Below are 18,040 nucleotides of genomic sequence, written 5' to 3' on the forward strand. Positions count from 1 at the left end.
AACACACAGGAAAAATGTAATTTAAGCTTGGGATTTTTTTGTATGTCTGTGTTTATCTTAATATTGTCTATCAATATAGAGATTTATTAACTTGTTTTTTTTTAAATATTTATTTGTTTTTATGTATATGAGTGCTCTATCTGCATGTGCACCTGGGTACCAGGAGAGGGCATCAGATCATGTTACAGATGGTTGTGAGTCACCGTGTGGTTGCTGGGAATTAAACTCAGGACCTCTGGAAGAGCAGACAGTGCTCTTAACCACCGAGCCATCTCTCCAGCCCAACTTTTGGTTTAGCTTTAAGGACAGTTGCAGATAGATTGGGTGGGAACTCTCTTTATATTCGTTTATTTTAAATATTGTGGCTTTACATGCTTACCTTTTGACAGGGCTAGTCAAACTCAGACAAGACTATAATCCCTGTACTCGGGTACAATCAGAAGAGTCAGGGGTTCAAAGCCAACCTTAGTGGAATAGGGCGTTCCCAGGCTGATCTGGGCTACAGAGTAAGACCCACCTTAAATAAGCTCACAGAGTTCTGAAGGAGGGAATTGGACATACACATTTAATTTATAGTAGCTAAGATGAACGCTCATCATTGGGTCAGATTTATCATGAAGATATGCATACATACGTAACTATTAGTAGAGGTGATTAGCCCATAATCTCCCAGGGAGCCCAGTCTTTCCTACATTGGGCTCTAGTGTCTGTTCCTCTCTATGTGGCTTCTTTCAAGCACTAGTAATCTCTGAACGATTACAGACTCTAAGCTTTTAAAATTACATTGTAGTGTGTGTGTGTGTGTGTGTGTGTGGCCAATTACATATTGTGTCTTCATATTTGGAAGACAGAAGTTCGCTTTGGGGAGTTGAGTCTCTTTCCAACATGTAGATCGCGAACAGTGAACTCAGATTGTCAGCCTTGACAGTGCACACCAGTGCCCATTGAGTCATCAGCCCACTGGTCTCATCAACGCTGAACTTTCTGAGACTGTCTTTAAGAAAAAAACCCGACACAACCCAAAACCAAACCAAACCAAACCAAACCAAAAACAACAACAAAAAAAACCAAACCAACTTCTTTCTCTTCATTTAAGATTGTCAGCCATATTTTTACTTTATTCCATATAGCTTGTTTAATAAACAGTGTTTTGATTTTCTTTTGGGTGCTGGAATTAAACACTACCATGGAGCTACATTCCTACCCTTATAAACATAGGTTTTAATTTAAGAATATTTATTATGGTTGTTGTTGAGATAGGGTCTCATGTATCCTGTCCCAGGCTTGTCTGGAAATTGCTATGTAGGTAAGGAAGACTTTGAACCCCTGGCCTCCTCTCCACAACCCAGTGCCAAGATAACAGGTATACACCACCAAACCCAGTTTTATGTGGCACTGGGGATCAAACTCAGGGTTTTAAACATACTGGGAAGGCACTATTAACTAAGACTCCCAGCTCTCCCCCCCACCCCCCCAGGCAGGGTCTTTTTTGTGTCACCCTGATTGTCCTGTAGACCAGATTGGCCTCATACTCAACAGAGATCTATGCCTCTGCCTCCTGTGTGCTGGGACTAAAGGCATGCACCTCTTTTGCTTGGCCCCAGCACTTTTTGTTTGTTTTTAAAGACAAGGTCTTTGTAACCCAGGGTGGCCTCAGATTCACTACTCTCTGCTTTTGCACTCTGAATTATAGGCAGATGTTACCACTCCTGGCTACCGCTTGAATGACTTGTCTGGATAAAGAATGAAAATCTCTAGATGACATTCAGAATCATCAGTTCCGCCTTTTCACCTTTGTTTATTGTTTGAAAACTCACTTTATCTTTTACAGTGGGGTTCCAATGTGTTTCTGTGTTACAAGAAGTCTGTGCCTGCTTCAAATGCAATAGCATATAAGGCTGGTAAGTGAATTGAAGATCTGTTCCTGTTGGACATACTGGTGAATGCTAACATTGGGCTGGCTAAAAGAGATGAAATATGTGCCCTTATGTACTTTTTAAAATTGATTTATTTGTTAATTGTCTATAATTTTAGAATTGTAAAGGCTGAAGTGTTCTTAAATATATGCTGTAAGTTTTACTAATACCACCCTCTGTATGTTGTTAAATTTACACTTTTGTCCAAGGAAACATAAGCTGTAAACATCCAAGCTTTTGATCTATACTAATAGATTTAATAATTCCATAGAAATTGCTTCTCTCGGATCTTTGTATTTGGGCACTCATAAAAGTATCAAACTGCATCTTTACTTCTTATATTTCCTTCTCTTATCTTTGTGTGTCTGATTTGAAACCACGTTACTTGCTATGAAAGGTGCTTCCTTTCTTTCTTGTTGCAAAGAGTCAGCTATATGGAGGAGAGGAGGGCCTGAGAAACTTTCTGCCATGAAGTTTTTGGGAAATCTATCGCCACATTGTAACTGCACACTAAAGTGTCAAGGGCTGTAAAGATTTAAATGTGACTTCCTCGTCTCACTGCTATGGTGGGATAAATCTGAAAATACAGGTATGCTCCAGTTGTAAACAGCAGTTACTGGAATGCTTCTTTGTGGAAAGAAGCAATGACAAGTACTTTCTGCTTATGTGTTTTTGAGATGAAATTTTATTTCAGGGAATTAGGCAAATAAATATCTGAAAATTCTCAATTATCCTCAGAAAACCTTTCATACTAATGAATTAAACCATTTACTTTGTATGAAACCAAAAGCAACAACTAATAGGAAATGCAGAGTCATTCTAAAATATGATATTGCTATATTGTTTCTGTAATAAATGATGTCTTGAAGCCTTTTTTTTTCTTTTGAAAGGGAGACAGTATCAAGGCCAGTGCTAAAGCATTTACAGGAAGGCTGCAAAGTCTGTAGAATCTGAATTTTAGATACTTCTTATGAGACATATTTTAGAATAGAATTTTGAAGACTGAACTTGACTAAAATCCTACTTACCTAAAATCTTACTTATTTCAAGGTTTTACCTTGGAAGTGGGCTGTGTATTGGTGATGTTGGAGGCTAATTGATGGTGTGCAGCTCCCTGTTCTAAAGAGATTCTGTTAGTGTTCCCAGTGCTGCTCCCTGCTCCTTCTTCCTGGATCTCACACACTGCACTTCATCTTGGGCTTGTGCTGAATGCCTTTTACAGTGCTTTTTTCAACACGTCTGTAAGGGCTGGGATCACTTCTCTTGCCTTGCTTGTTTTTTTGTTTTTGTTTTGTTTTTTATTTTTGTGATGGGATTTTCTGTGTAGTCTTGGCTGTCCTAGGACTCATTCTGTAGACCAGGCTGGCCTCAAACTCAGAGATCCACCTGCTTGTGCCTCTCAAGTGTTGGGATTAAAGGCAGCCTTGCATTTTAAAAATAGTATCTATCCCTTCTCTGGACTTTTTTTTTTTTCTTTCAAAGACTGACCTAATTAGTAAATTTTCCCTTCTTCACAAGGTGTTGACATATTTAGGTTATAAAAACATTGATTGGTGATCAAATTGGCTGAATTCAGTCTTTATTAGTATTCTTTTCTTTCTGTTTTGGGGGGACAGTTTGGAGACAGGGTTTCTTCATGTAACAGAGTCCTGGTTATCCTACAATATTAGTGTTCTTAATATATTTTAATTTTGTAACTATAAGTTCCAGAATAGCATGTAAAGGATAGATTGTCTTATCTTAATTTCTGTTATAGCAAAAAATTAATCTTAAAATTTAACACAAGTATTTGCAAGAAATTTGATATTAAAATGTGTTCAGTATGTATCATGAATAACTTATGTAAAAGTGATTTTTTTTTAAAGAAATGTTATCTTTTCTCTGAAAGGGTTGATTTTTCGATATCCAGAAGAAGACTATGAGTCTTTCCCACTCTCAGAATCTGTGCCTCTCTTCTGCCTTCCTATGGGAGCCACTATTGAATGCTGGGATCCTCAAACCAAATATCCACTTCCTGTTTTCTCAACATTTGTCCTGACAGGTTCTTCAGCTGAAAAGGTATATTTTGTGCCTTGTTGATTAAACCTGCTTTGCTCATATTTTCTTGTTGTAAAATGGTTAGTATATTTTTATTTGAACGTTAGGATTATCATAAATGTAAAAGACATTTACATTTATACTATAACTCCCAATGTAAGAAATCAAAAGTCATGAGACCAGAGTCTGTACAACTCAGAGAGCTTCTGTACAGTTAGAATTGGCAGACTTTGGGTAGGGTTAGCTTTAGTATGTGTTGTTCTTTTATTTATTTGCAAGTTTTTAAAATAATAAAGTTTATAAAATTTTTAAAAAGTCAACATGGAAACTGCAATTACATAATATGTTGTTATCCCTGAATCTTATATATCAAAGTGTTTTGAGAGTGACACCTCCTTCCCCCAAACACAGGTCTCAAAATGAGGTTACGGTAATAGTTTAAAGACCTAAGTACTGTGGGAAGAATCAGGATCATGTAAAACAACTGGATGAGAGCGTCAAGGCATTCAAATGACTGAATGAAAATATAAAGCCATTATGAATTAAATACGTGATTTATCTGGTGGCACATGCCATTTGTCCTAGCAATTAGGAGGCAGAGAAACAAGCATGGAGAGATCTGTGAGTTCAAGGCAGGCCAGTCTACCTAGTGATTTCCAGACTAGGCAGAGCTACATAGAGAGATCTTTCTCAAAACAAACAAAAAAATGAATAGACAGAAAAAAAAACAGATGACTAGAAATTAGAAATATGAGCTTTAAAATTAAAATTTTAAAAATTAATATAATTAAAATTCAGTGACTCTGATTTGGTGTTTTGAGACAGTGTCTCACTGTGGAGCCCAAGCTCACCTCATTTACATGAATCTTCTTGCCTCAGCCTCTTGTGTTAAATTGCAGGCATGTTCTACCATGCCAGCCTTCAATAAGTGGCATCTGTAACATCAATACCCAAAAGGAGAGTTAATGAGGGAGGAAGGTAGGCTTTCTAAAATGCAGCACAGAAAAGGGTAAAACATGAAATTCAAAAATATAGCAGAGATGTCTGGGCATGGTGGTACATACCTTTAATTCTAGCACTTGGGAGGCTAGCAAATCTCTGAGTTTGAGGCCAGTCTGGTCTGCATAGCAATTTCATGCCGGCCAGTTCTACACAGTGAGACCCTCTCTTTAAACAAACAAACAAACAAAAAAAAAACACAAACATATAGTACAGAGTTAGAAGGTTCACTAAATGGATTCCAAAAGAGTAGACTAGCAGAGACTGAAGACTACATTTTTAGTGCCTAGCACTTGCTTGGGTACCGGGGATCTGAGCTCAGTTCCTCACGCTTATGTGGCAAGTGCTTTAACTCACTGACCATCCTCCCGGCTATTCACTTTCGACAGTATGGCTTTTGATGTCTGTCCAGGTAGAGATGCTGCCAAATCATCTGGAAATAGGAACTGAGTTATGGGACAAGGTCAAATAAAAATAAAGATTAGTGTTCTGTCAGTGAGATGGTTAGAGCTCAAACCGTTAAAGAATGAACATTTTCCAACAGAATTAGATGAGAAACTTGAGAAATGGCAGTATTTAAATGATGAGCAGAAGTGACTCTAGTATGGGAAAGAAAGAAGTTAGCAGAATAAAGAGAAGGGTTTAGTCTCAAGCCATACCAAAGAAATAAAGATCTTGAAGATAGTACTGTCAGCTCTACTTTTGTTATATAGAGAAAAAAAAGAATTAAGCTGTGTCATTATTGGTAATCTTGATTTAGAATTGTTATAGTGGATTGAGGTGAAGTAGTTGCCTAACATAGAAGAAGGCTTTTAGCCTGCCATAGGTGCTTCACTGGGAGGCTGAGGAATACCAGATAATTCAGGCCACACAGGGACCCATACCTTCAGACAAATAGAGAGAAAAGGGGAATAAAGAGTTTAGGTGTGACTGACCATTAAAAATCAGTTGTGCTGCAGTATCCAGAGCTTGCTGTCCATAAGCTTGGGCTGTGTTACCATTACTGCATAAGCAACCAACCACACACTAAACTCAGAGTAAGGATTGAAATGTGTAAATCTCTTAGAGGAATAGCCAGACAGCTCAGCAAGTCAAGGCACCTGCCTTACAAGCCTGGGAACTTGACTTTGACCCCTGGGCCACATACAGTTAGAAGGCGAGAACTGGCTCCACAGATTGCTCTTCTGATCTCCACATTCACTCCATGCATTGCGCGCACACACTCATAGTCCCTCTCTCGAATAATAAAATTGCAAAGAAATATTTTACAAGAAACCATTGAGAAAAGTCTTCATGCATGACATTGAATTTGCTAATATGACACCAAAAGTTCAAAAGAGAAGAGAAATGACTAAATTAGATTTTACCAAAATGAAGAACTTTCATCCATCAAGGAACGTATGAGTGGTACACACCTCTGGTCCTAGCATTTGGAAACCTCTTAAGTTTGAAGCCAGCCAGGGCTCCGTGAGACTCTCTCAAAACAAAACAACAACAAAATCCCGACAAGTTGAGAGATAAAGAAACCACGACTGAAAAGAAGGGAGAAAATGTTTGCAAAATATGTGTCTTAAAAGGTTTTTATTTTGAGCTGGGCAGTGGTGACACACACCTTTGATCCCAACACTCAGGAGGCAGAGGCAGGTAGATGTCTGAGTTCAGGGCCAGCCTGGTCTACAGATTGAGTTACAGAACAGCCAGAGCTGCACAGAGAAACCTGTTTTGAAAAGCAAAAACAAACAAGCAAAAAGTTTTTTTTTTTTTTTCTGATGGGGATTGAACTCAGGGACCTTTGCATGGTAAGCAAAATGCACTGTTTATACCCCTAGCTCATAAGTGTTAATACCTGAAGTATATAAATATACTAACAACAAAGTCTTGACTATCCCAGTTGAAAAATGGACCAAAGGACTTTGTTTTAATTTGTTTTCTGTTGCTATGATAAACACCATGACCAGAAGTAACTTGGGAAGGGATTTATTTTGTCTTAGACTTCCAAGTCATAGGCTATCATTGAGGGAATCAGGGCAGAAACTGAAGCGGGAGAAACCACGGAGGAAAATGGTTTACTGTCTCCTCCTCCAGAACAGGCCAGTGTGGTAGAGGTAGTTCTTCAGTTGGGGTTTCAAACCTTTTCTCAGTTATGTCAAGTTGATAACCAAGATTCGTCATCAGAGAGTTAGTCACTGTTGTGTTGCTCTAAAGAGACACCTTGACCAAAGCAGCTCTCATAAGAGAAGATTTCACTGGGGCTGGCATACAGTTTCAGAGGTTGCCCATTGTCATCATGGTGGGAAGCATGAGGCATGCAGGCAGACCTGCTGCTGGAGAAGTAGCTGCTGGAGAAGTATCCTGATGCATAGGATGTAGAAAGAGAGAGTGACACTGAGCCTAGTTTGGGCTATTGAAACTTCAAAGTGTGTTACTGCTAGTGACATACTTTCTCCAAAAAGGCCACACCTCCTAACTTTTCTCTGGTAGTACTACTTCCTGATGACTAAGCATGCAAATCTGTAAGCCTATAGGGCCATTCTTATTCAAAGCACCACACAGACTTAAAATAGACATTTCTCCAAAGATACATAAATGGCCAGTAAGCTTGTAAGAAGTACTCCGCTTCATGTAGTTTGGAGAAGCAGAGTTAGTATAAAGTAGCATTTCACATCTATTAGGATGGCTGTTGTAACAGCAAAAATCAGAAATTCAGTATTGCTGAGGATATAGAGAAAGTAGAACCCTTGAATCCTGCTTCTGTGGACAACAGACTGGCAGCTCCTTAAAAAGGAAAAAATTAATTTCTTGAAGTAGTTCCATTCTGAGGACTGTACCCAGAGACTCAGAAAGGACTTTGATGCCAGGATTCTTACAGTATTATTAGATAGCCCAGGTGTCCACTGAAGAGTGAAAGGAAAGCAGGATTTTGTGTGTATATACTATAGACTATTACTCAGCCTTAAAAAAGATAAAATTCAAATACATGCTGTGACGTGGATGAACTTTGAAATCATGCTTAGTAAAAGACACAAAAAGAGTAAGCACTGATTCTAATCATAGTGGTAACTCTAGAGGAGGCAATTTCATTGAGACAGAAAGTAAAATACAAACTACCAGTAACTTAGATTAGGGGTGGGAGAAATGGGAAGTTCTTGTTGGGGAGGTACAGAACTTCTCTTTAGTGATTGAAAAAGGTTTTGAAAGGGGAGAGCATAATGGTTACATATGATTGTGAAGATTAATGGCACTGAGTTGTATTCTGAACAGTAGTTAATATGTCCAGAGGTAGATGGCACATGCCTTTAAATACTCGAGTGGTAGAAACAGGTGAATCTCTGTGAGTTCAAGGACAGCCTGATCTACATAGGGAGTTTCAGACCAGCCAGGGTTATATACCTTATCTCAAGAGAAAAAAGAAAATCATGAGGACATAGGAGATTGCTCAGTGCTTAAAATACTTGTCATGCAGGTATGAGGACCTAAGTTTGAATCTCTAGAGTCCATGTGAAGTCAGATATCATAGCACATATCATTAACCCCAGCGTTCCAGTGGCAAGATGAGGGGCAAGACAGGAGAATCCCAGGCTCTTGTTAGCCCAGTTAGCTGGGCATATATTGTGGCAAACAACAGCGACCCTGTGTCAAGATGGAAAGTGAGGGCTGATATATGGGCCTTGGCACATGTACCTTCACATGTATGTATATACATACAAAAAATGATTAATTTTATGTTTCTGTATATTCCATGTTCTAAAATTTGGCATGCAAGCAAGTACAAGTTGAGTGAGGTCATTTGAGTACTTTCTTTAGGTGTTATGTAAAAAATACACTGAGTGGTTAAAAGTGACAATTAAAAAAAAGATGTGTTGTTCCCCATTTTTAAAATGCATGTGTGAATGTAGGAACATATGTATTGCACATGCTTACAGAGGTCGGAGAACAACTTTCAGGAGTCAGTTCTCTCCTGTTATGAATCTGGCAATTGAGACTCAGGTTGTCAGGTTTGCAAGGTTTAAATGCTTTGTCTGCTAAGCTGCCCCTTGCATAAAAGGTTGCTCTTTCTTCTTTTCTTCTTCTTCTTTTTTTTTCCTGTGTGTGTGTGTGTGTGTGTGTGTGTGTGTGTTGGGGGGTGGGTGGACAGGTTTTCTCAAAACCTGTTTAGCTTTGACTGTCCTGGAACTCATTCTGTAGACCAGGCTGGTCTCAAACTCAGAGACGTGCCTGCCTGTACATTGTAAGTGCTGGGGTTAGAGTCATGTGCCTGGTTACCACTGCCTGGCTTTTCTTTTTCTTTCTTTCTTTTTTATTTTTTCTCTTCTTTTCATCTCTGTCTGTCTGTCTGTCTGTCTCTCACTTTATAGAAGATAGTTGCTTAAAATATTTAATCACAACATGTGGGAAATCTAGATGGATTTGTTTCAAAATCTGGTTGAGTTTGGGATGAGATATTTTATTTCATTTATCTGTTTGGTAGTAGTTCAAGAAAATATTTGTTTAAAGAGGAAAAGAGAATTGGCCATGTAGATCTGGTAGACTGTTTGCCTAAAATGCTTGGGGTTTGATGTTTAATCTCCAGCATGAAATATAAAAAGTGGAAATGTGTAGTAAAAGATGAATTTTCAAATACAGTCTCAAATCTTGCAACAATTCTTTGACTGTAGGTATATGGAGCTGCTATCCAGTTTTATGAACCTTACTCTCGAGAACTTCTAACAGAGAAACAACTTACACAGCTGGGCCTGTTGACCCCTGTGGAGAGAAAAGTGATCTCCAAACCTGTCAATTCAAACAAGTGCATTTGTTTGCTTTCACACTGGCCCTTTTTTGAAGCTTTTAAGAAATTTCTTATGTTTATCTACAAAGTTTCTGTGTCTGGACCACATCCTCTTCCCATTGAAAAGTATGTATAATGATGAGGAGTCATGTCTGTGGAAATAAGATATGTAATGCTCATTTCATTGCTTATGTAACTTAGCAGAATTGAAAGAGAAGGAGAATCATAGTCACCCTATTTTAACTTTTTTTTTTCCGCCTGAATTATTGATTCTGAACTAGAAACTGGCTTCTTGGTAAACACGGTCTTATGATTGTTTTGAGAATTCAGGAGAGGAATTAACTTGCATAGATGTGTGTGTTGTTCTTCCTATTCATTCTTCAAAAATAAAGACAATGAGTGTATAGGTGTGCTTTGTGTAAGTGGCCAGTATAGGATCTAAGTATACTGAATGTGCATCTCTAATAGGGACGTTAGAAAGGTAAAGTAACTGATGTTAATTGTGTGACTTTGTTTTTAGCACAAGGCAGAATGCTTCATACTTCTTTTTTGTTGTGGAAATGTTTTGTAAGGAAGGAAAATAGATGTGGATCCATGAAGTCTTTGTGTATATATGCATGTGTGTGTGTGTATGTGTTTCCAGACAGGGCTGCCCTTGTAGCCCAGATTGGCTGCAGACTCCTAAGCCTCTTAGTTTCTGTGTTCAGGGACTTTATAGGTTCGTAGGGGTCATTTATTATTAAGGCTGGAGGGATGGCTCAGTAGGTAAAAAAGCACTTGTTCTTACAGAAGACTTGGGTTAGGATTTCCAGCACCCTCATGACAGCTAAGAGCTACATGTAACTTTAGTTCCAGAATATCCAACACCCTCTTCTGACCACATGTTGTGTACAGATATATATATGAACAAAACATTCATACTCCTAAAATAGATGAATGAAATGAATGAAAAAAAATAAAAACTGCATGTGTGCATTTTATGTCTCTGTACAGACATGTGAATATACCACCAAGGCACACAGGTAGAGGTCAGAGGATAACTTGTGAGCACTAATTCTCTCTTCCACTCTGTGGGCTTTGGGGGATCAAACTCAGGTTGTCAGGCTTGGCAGTAGACACCTCTACCCACAAAGCCATCTCTCTGGGCCAAACTGTCATTTATAACCATTTTGACTTCTAATGGGACAAGGCTTTTGTTTATCATTTTATATGATAGACTTTAATAACAAAGCAAGAAGGTTAAGAACTTTGTGCAAAGTCATCACAATCTCAAATTTTGGTATAAAATAATGATTTCCACTTTATTCTCAGAATGCAAGTTAGTAATTTATAGTTTTATATTTAACTTTTGGTTGTCAGATTAATTAAATTGAGGTAAAATTTAATATTAGTAATAAGTTAGAAGCTTGTGGACAATTGAGATTCTGTGGTTTGTACAATAGATTTAGATCAGTAATGTGATCGTTTGTTCTTTTGTTAAAGTGAATTCTATCTCTCCCAAGAGGATAAAACTCTGGAGAGAAAAACATTTAAGTAGAGAAATAGCATTTAGGTGGTTCAAGTAGTAAATCTAGGCTTAAATTTTTTGTTATTTATACTTTCTTATATTGACACTGATCAGCAGGGCAAAAAAAATATTTGTGTGTGTGTGTGTGTTTCAAGACAGGGTTTCTCTATATGGCCCTGATTGTCCTGGAATTCACCAGGCTGGCCTTAACCTTGGAGATCTGCCTGCCTCTGCCTCCTGAGTGCTGGGATTAAAGGCATATGGCACCACTGCCTGGCAAAATAGCTCTTAAAAAATATTTCTATTTGTGAGTGTGTATGTGCATACATGTGTGTGTCACGTGTATGTGGTTGCCCATGGAGGCCAGAAGAGGGCATGGGTCCCCCGTAGCTAGAGTTACAGGTGGTGGTAAGCCAGCACGTGGCTATGAACAGAACTCAGCTTTCTTCAAGGGTGTAGCCTTTCTTAGCTGTTGAGTATTCTCTCAAGTCCCCAAATTAGCTTCTTCATTTTATGAGAGCTATTTTTATGTTATTGTTTTCCGGATGGAAGTAGTAGTTTTTGTTTTGTTTTATTAGACAAGGTCTCACTCTGTAGTTCAGGCTGGCCTAGAACTCACTATGTAGCTCAGGCTGGTTTTCAACTTGAAGTTGTCTTCCTGCTTCAACTGTTTAAGTACCAGAATTACAAGAATCTACCACTATGCTTGGCAAAAGTTTGTTCTCAGTTTTAAAGTTTTAAAGTTTGTTCTCAGTTTTAAAGAAATGGTTTTTCTATTAGGGTGGTATATAGTGGAATGAAAGGTTTGCTAAACTCTAAGACACATTTAAGAAAAGTAACTATGGTGTTCACTTCACAATCTTTTCTAGGCACATTTCACATTTTATGCAAAACATCCCTTTTCCTTCACCACAAAGACCAAGAATACTCGTACAGGTAATGATTTGAGATGAAGCAGTATGTATGCTTGAAGTTCTAACTATTTCATTATTTAGTAGCTTTATTGAACATTCATTCCAATCGGTTTTTAGACTCCAGGTGAATAGAACTGGGGGAAATATAGCTTATGATTCATGGTGTTTTTTTCATTGGCTCATGCTTGGCCTTTGCACAGATAGCTATATTTAATGTAAACATCAGAATTATGTTATGGTCATGTTCTTAGTTTCAGAGAATAATAACTAATAATATTTAGTAGTTGAACATTTAAATGCTGAGTATTTAAAATCTAAATTAAAACAGTTTATAACAGTGCTTCCAGACTGTGCTAAAGAACTTGCTTCTTTTTCAGGCCTAGGTAGTGACAGGTTTAGTGATAGGCCTAGGTAGGTGCACAGTTCATGACACTGTTTGGAATCAGTACAGACAGAATTCCACAGACTGACTGCTTAGCTATAGGAATGAAATAGGCTGTTAGGAAAGTTGCTAAATATTTATCTTTTTATTTATTTACTGTCTCTTCCTGAATCATAACAGTTTGCAAACTGACACTGAGTAGCACTAGTCTATTTAATATTTCTTCTGAGATGTTATCTACACTTTATAGCAGAATTAAGTTAGACACTATTGGTCTTGAATGTATTTTAGTTCAGCAAGTATTAATTTGTATGAGACAACTACCATGCTTTAACCAGTCTCTTGAGTGAACAAATTTGAAGTTCTTATAAAAAATTATTCCAAAGTTTTAAGTAATTGCATTTAACCTAATAACTGGGTCAAAATTCAGTCAACAATTTAAGAAGAACTAATAAGAAAGTGTCTGAGTAATTACAGTTGTTATTTACATCTCATTGTGCTGTGCTTAAAATTATATACCCACCTTTCTGCTTATTAAGCAATTTTCTGTTTTTCCCTTGATCTAAAAATTGGGTCTGTAAAGTTGGTTTGGCTAATTTTTCTTTTCATTTGTTTAAGCTGTCAGTCCACGATGCATTGATATTATCACAACCAGTTTCTACTCCTTTACCATTGAGGTAATGATACTTTGCTTGTTTGCTTGCTTTTTTTGTTTCTTTGGTTTTTTTATGGCTAGAACCCAGGACCTTATGTATGTTGGGCCTTATAAGCCATACCCTCATCCTGTTTGGTAGTATTTAAAATGCTGTATTTTGTTGAATTATGTATTAGTTGAGGCCTTTTCTAACACTTGCTGTAACACCCAAATGACTCAGAGATCTGTTAGGTTTATTCAACAAGCTTTAAGCTCTATAACTGGGCAGATATTTAGCTATTCTAAGCCATTTATGCTAGTCTGGCTACCTTTCAGCCACATGTCTTTATTAGCCATCTCAGTCTTGCCTTGGCCTTTTGCTGTAACTCTGTCCTCATGGTGAACTCTTCATTCTCATGGTGATTTGTCCTTCCTTCTTCCCTTTTCTCTCTACCTGAGACCCCGGACTGGGAACAAAAGTCCTGCCTATTCTCTCATCTGCCCAGTCATTGGCTCATAAGTCTGCCTGTCTGTCTGTCTATCTATCTATCTATCTATCTTTCTATTTTTACATAGTGTATTTATTAACCAGAGATAATTGGGGAGCAGTGTTTACACAAATTGATACAGAAGATTCTTCAGTGGTGACATGACAATGCCCATGTCCCTGGCCAGCCAGGTAGTCACTTGGTTAAGTTTTAGGCCAAGGATAGACTCTTGCAAACAAAAGATGGAAGGTGCCCAGGAGCAACACCTGAGGCTCTCTTCTGACCGCCGCGTGCATGCTCACATACTGTGTGCACACAGGTACATGTATACACATTCTACAAAATCCATAATTATAATATCCAATACAGAAGTACTTTCCTCTCATCCCTCCTTCCCATACTCAGTGTTAAGTAAATGTTCACAGTGAGCTGATGTTAATCTCCTAATACCTCTTTGCTTCTTTTCTTCTGCATCACTAATCCAGGATATTGTCAGGATTATTTCATTAGTAGCCTCTTAATTGATCCTTTTACTCTAAGACCTTCAGTTCTTTACCTGTGTGCAGCCGATGCATTCTCTTATGAATATAAGTATAATTGAGTCTTTTCTCATTAGCCTAATCTCTTGTTATTTTCACGTGCTCCCTTATTTTGTAATTCTTGGATTATGACATTAGCTTTTTTCTGCTTCAGAGCTTTTACATATGCTGTCTCCCAGTCCCATCACACCCTACCTCTGTTCCGTTGAACTCAAATGTTGGGTTTCAGAAAAATCTTTCTTACTAATGTACATTTGAATCACACTATATACTATCTCATTAAATGACTATTCTATTTCTCATTGCTAAGTTATGAACTGAAATTAACATTAGATTCTTAACCTGTTTAGTAAGTAGATCTCGGTAAGTTTTAGCAAAGTAGTTCACAACGTTTTCTTTTTCTGTTCTCTAGTGGAGCCAACTTCAGTACCTTGCTGATGAATCTGGGCCCTGAGAACTGCGCGACCCTGCTGCTGCTGGTTTTACTTGAGAGTAAAATTCTGCTGCATTCTCTGAGGCCAGCTGTCCTGACTGGGGTAGCCGAAGCCGTTGTAGCGGTAAGTGTAGACTTGGGCTTTTAGAACAGAGTTACTACTAGAGGATTTGTGCTCTTCTTCAAAGAAAACAGCTTTTCAAATTCCAGCGTAATTGGTTTACTAGGAATGTAATTTGGATGTATGGCAAAAACAAAAGTATTTTTGTTTGTGTGAAAAAAAAGTCAGTTTCTGATGTTTCATATTTCAGTGTTCTCCAGAGAGAAAATACCAGTAAAACTTGTAAGTGAAGCCTGGTGGTATTTACCGTAGTCCCACATTTCCTGGAGACACACAAACCAAGGTCTTTTCATCCTAATAGGAGATCAAGGAGAGTTGAAGTAAGAGATCTACCTAAATCCAAATTAGAACACCAGTTAGTTTTTTGGGCTTACTCCCACGAGTATAGATGAGAAATTCCTCAGAGGAGCAGGGACAGCTCAAATGTAGCGGCGTCATAGTCATGCCCCCTGAGGGCTAAGTGATGGCTCACGGGAGTGGGACCCTGGCCGTCTCTGCAGGACTCGCAGGCGTCTCAGTCCGGCTCCTCCGCACTCCGAGTTGGTGCGGTTGTTTACTGCTCCTATGACCTAGGACAGGGGTTTTAGGAATCTGAGTCAGGTTTCCCAGACCTGAGTCTGCTTTCCCAAGGAGGGGTTCTTTCAATTTGAAGAAAGTTGCTACATAGTATCACAGCACTTGGGAGGCTAAGGCAGAAAGACACATATATCCTGCCTCAAAAAATAAAATATACAGCCGGAAGTAGTAGTGGTGCACGCCTTTAATCCCGGCGCTGGAGAGGTAGAGGCAGCCAGATTTCTGAGTTGAAGGCCAGCCTGGTCTACAGAGCTACACAGAGAAACTGTGTCTCAAAAAACAAAACACAACAAAACAAACAAACAATAAAGCAGAACAAAACACCAAAGAAACTCTAGTTGATTTTATTTTAAATTATACAAATTTATCACATGATTAATTTCTCATTTTAACTTTTAACTATTGTCTCCAGTTATACGTATGACTTTATTGTGAATAGGATAAAATAAAAATGCTTAGATCTTGGGTAAATCACAAAATCAAGTTCTATTTGAAACACTGTAATGCTTTGTTACTGTGCTTAGAAGTTAAATTATACTGAATATTTTGTTGCTGTGTGTATAGCTCTGTGTGTGTATGTGTGTGTGTGTGTGTGTGTGTGTATGTGTGTGTATTTTCATGCCTTCATGAAATAAATACCAGGCTTGTTGTGTGGTGCTGGGATCTGAACTCCAGCTCTCATGATTGTGCAGCAAGTGGTTTTTACCTGCTAAGTGATCTCTCTAGCCCTTGTTTATTTTATTTTACTATTTATTTCTCTGTGTGTGTGTGTGTGTGTGTGTGTGTGTGTGTGTGTGTGTGTGTTTCTGGGTGTCTGGATACATGAGTGCAGGTACCTGTGGAGACCACAAGAGGGCATTGGATTCCCTGGAGCTGGAAGTTGTGAGCCAATAGATAATGGTGCCTGGAACTAAATTCAGGTCCTCTGTAAGAGCAGTGCTCACTCTTAAGTGCTAAACCATCCTGCCATCTGTGTTTTTTGTTTTTGTTTTTTAAGACTCAGCCAAAGTTGCCCTGGAACTTACCAGGTGGTCTAAACTTTAGCAGTTCTTCTGCCTTAGAATCCTGTGTTGGGATTCTAAGGTGGCAGGTGGGAGCTACCACGACCAATCATTCTGCTTTCTTGCTATATTTCTGCAACACTCTTGTTCGTGTTTCAGGTAGTTGTCTCTTTGGTTGTGAGGCTCACATTGCCTGTATTAGTACATCGTGCTCTGAACTTGAACCATGTTCATGGTCTTTTTTTCCCCAATAGTATTATTTACTTTCTAATAGAGTATATACTTTATTATGTCTTCTGTTTATTTTCTACCTCTTCCTGTCAGACTAGGTGTCAACAGACTGGGTAAATCTGGCCTGCCAGTACCCATCTGCCAGGAGTTGTATGAATAATAGTTTTATTGGAACATAGGCCTCTTAATCACTCATTACCTGTTACTGTCTTTGTTTGTTTGCTTGCTTGCTTGCTTTACAATAGTAGAATTAAGTAGTTCGTTACGAAGGCTGTGAAGCCTGGAAAAAAGTAGAAGCTAGGAGGGCATGGGTCTGTTTTATTGATATTGAGGTGTCATTGTCTAAGAGTTCTTGGCATCTGATGAATGCTCATGTATCTATTAAGTATATAATTCTTGAATACGGAAACCCCAGTCTTGAATAATAATCTGTAATGCCTAGCAGGGGTGGTGTTTTACGTATTTCTTTGAGGTGGGTGATGATGGGTAAGGGTAAAAATTGAACCAAAGTAATGATTTTACCTTAGAGCAAAAGGTCATCATTGGTTACAGTTGTAGCTGACATTGGGCATTCAGGTAGTGTAAGACCTGAGGTCTCACAGCTCAGGAGTTCAATCGCGCCCTTCCCAGAAACTCCCCCAGACCAAGACTGGTTGCAAAAGCAAGAGGTTTATTAACCATTGTCCAATGGGGTCAACCCTGCCGGTCAGCAAAGAGTGGCACCGGGAGACAAAGGCCTTTAGGTTTTTAAAAGAAAATTTGCGGGAAATTTGAAGTTGCAGTTTTGGCAATCTAGGATTAGATGAGGAAGTTATAAAGTAAGATAATTGGTTAGTCTTAGGTGTTCAAGCTTGGCCAGTCCTGCCAAGTGTGGATGCAGCTGCAATTGAAGGTGGGGGTGGTTAGCTCATCCTTGAAGATTAGGGCTGCGGGCTCTTGGCTGGAGGTCAAAAGCTACTCAGAAGAAGTCTAGGTTCGTTGCTAAGAAACGCTATCTCAAGGACAAGGGTCTGGTCCTTCTTTTGCTGAGTGAAGGTCATTGCTTGCTTGCCCCCTTTTTTATATCTGTCCTTACGGATAGGGTCACATTTCTTCACTCTCTGGAAAGGTACTAAGAGGCTTTAGCTTAACCTGGACCTAAAACTCAAAACTATAGGCTTTAGAAGACATATAGGTTACAAAGTTAGTCTAACCCTTTCAGTAGCAGAGGCAGGAGGAAGCTCATGGTCACTCTACTAGATAGTGAGTTTGAAGCCGCCTGTGCTATGTAATGCTCCGGCCCATATAAAAACATATTTTTGAATGAGGCTTTGTAGTCACTATGGTACAATTGGTTGGGAAAGTAACAGTATGTGAACCAAAAGAATGTTTTAGGTTTTTTTTTTTTTTTAAGATTAATTTGTTTGTTTTATGTGTTTACGTCTGTGTATGCATGGGCTCATTTTGTGGAGGCCGGAGGAGGGCATCGGGCCCCCTGGAGCTGGAGTTAGAGAA

At 38.6% G+C, this 18,040-nt stretch overlaps 1 protein-coding gene across 2 annotated transcripts in view; it reads left to right on the top strand.

Annotated features, from left to right (window-relative positions):
• Dennd4c (DENN domain containing 4C) overlaps positions 1–18,040 on the top strand; it is a 103,344-nt gene that overhangs the window by 30,260 nt on the left and 55,044 nt on the right. For both annotated transcript variants that reach the window (XM_021649767.2, XM_021649768.2), the window contains exons 4-9: positions 1,832–1,901; positions 3,805–3,974; positions 9,608–9,846; positions 12,097–12,163; positions 13,142–13,200; positions 14,597–14,741. In XM_021649767.2, coding sequence (XP_021505442.1) covers positions 1,832–1,901; positions 3,805–3,974; positions 9,608–9,846; positions 12,097–12,163; positions 13,142–13,200; positions 14,597–14,741 — 750 coding nt within the window. The remainder of the gene's footprint in view (positions 1–1,831; positions 1,902–3,804; positions 3,975–9,607; positions 9,847–12,096; positions 12,164–13,141; positions 13,201–14,596; positions 14,742–18,040) is intronic.

This window comes from Meriones unguiculatus, chromosome 12, assembly GCF_030254825.1.
Source record: "Meriones unguiculatus strain TT.TT164.6M chromosome 12, Bangor_MerUng_6.1, whole genome shotgun sequence".
In the NCBI taxonomy this organism is placed as follows: Eukaryota; Metazoa; Chordata; class Mammalia; order Rodentia; family Muridae; genus Meriones; species Meriones unguiculatus.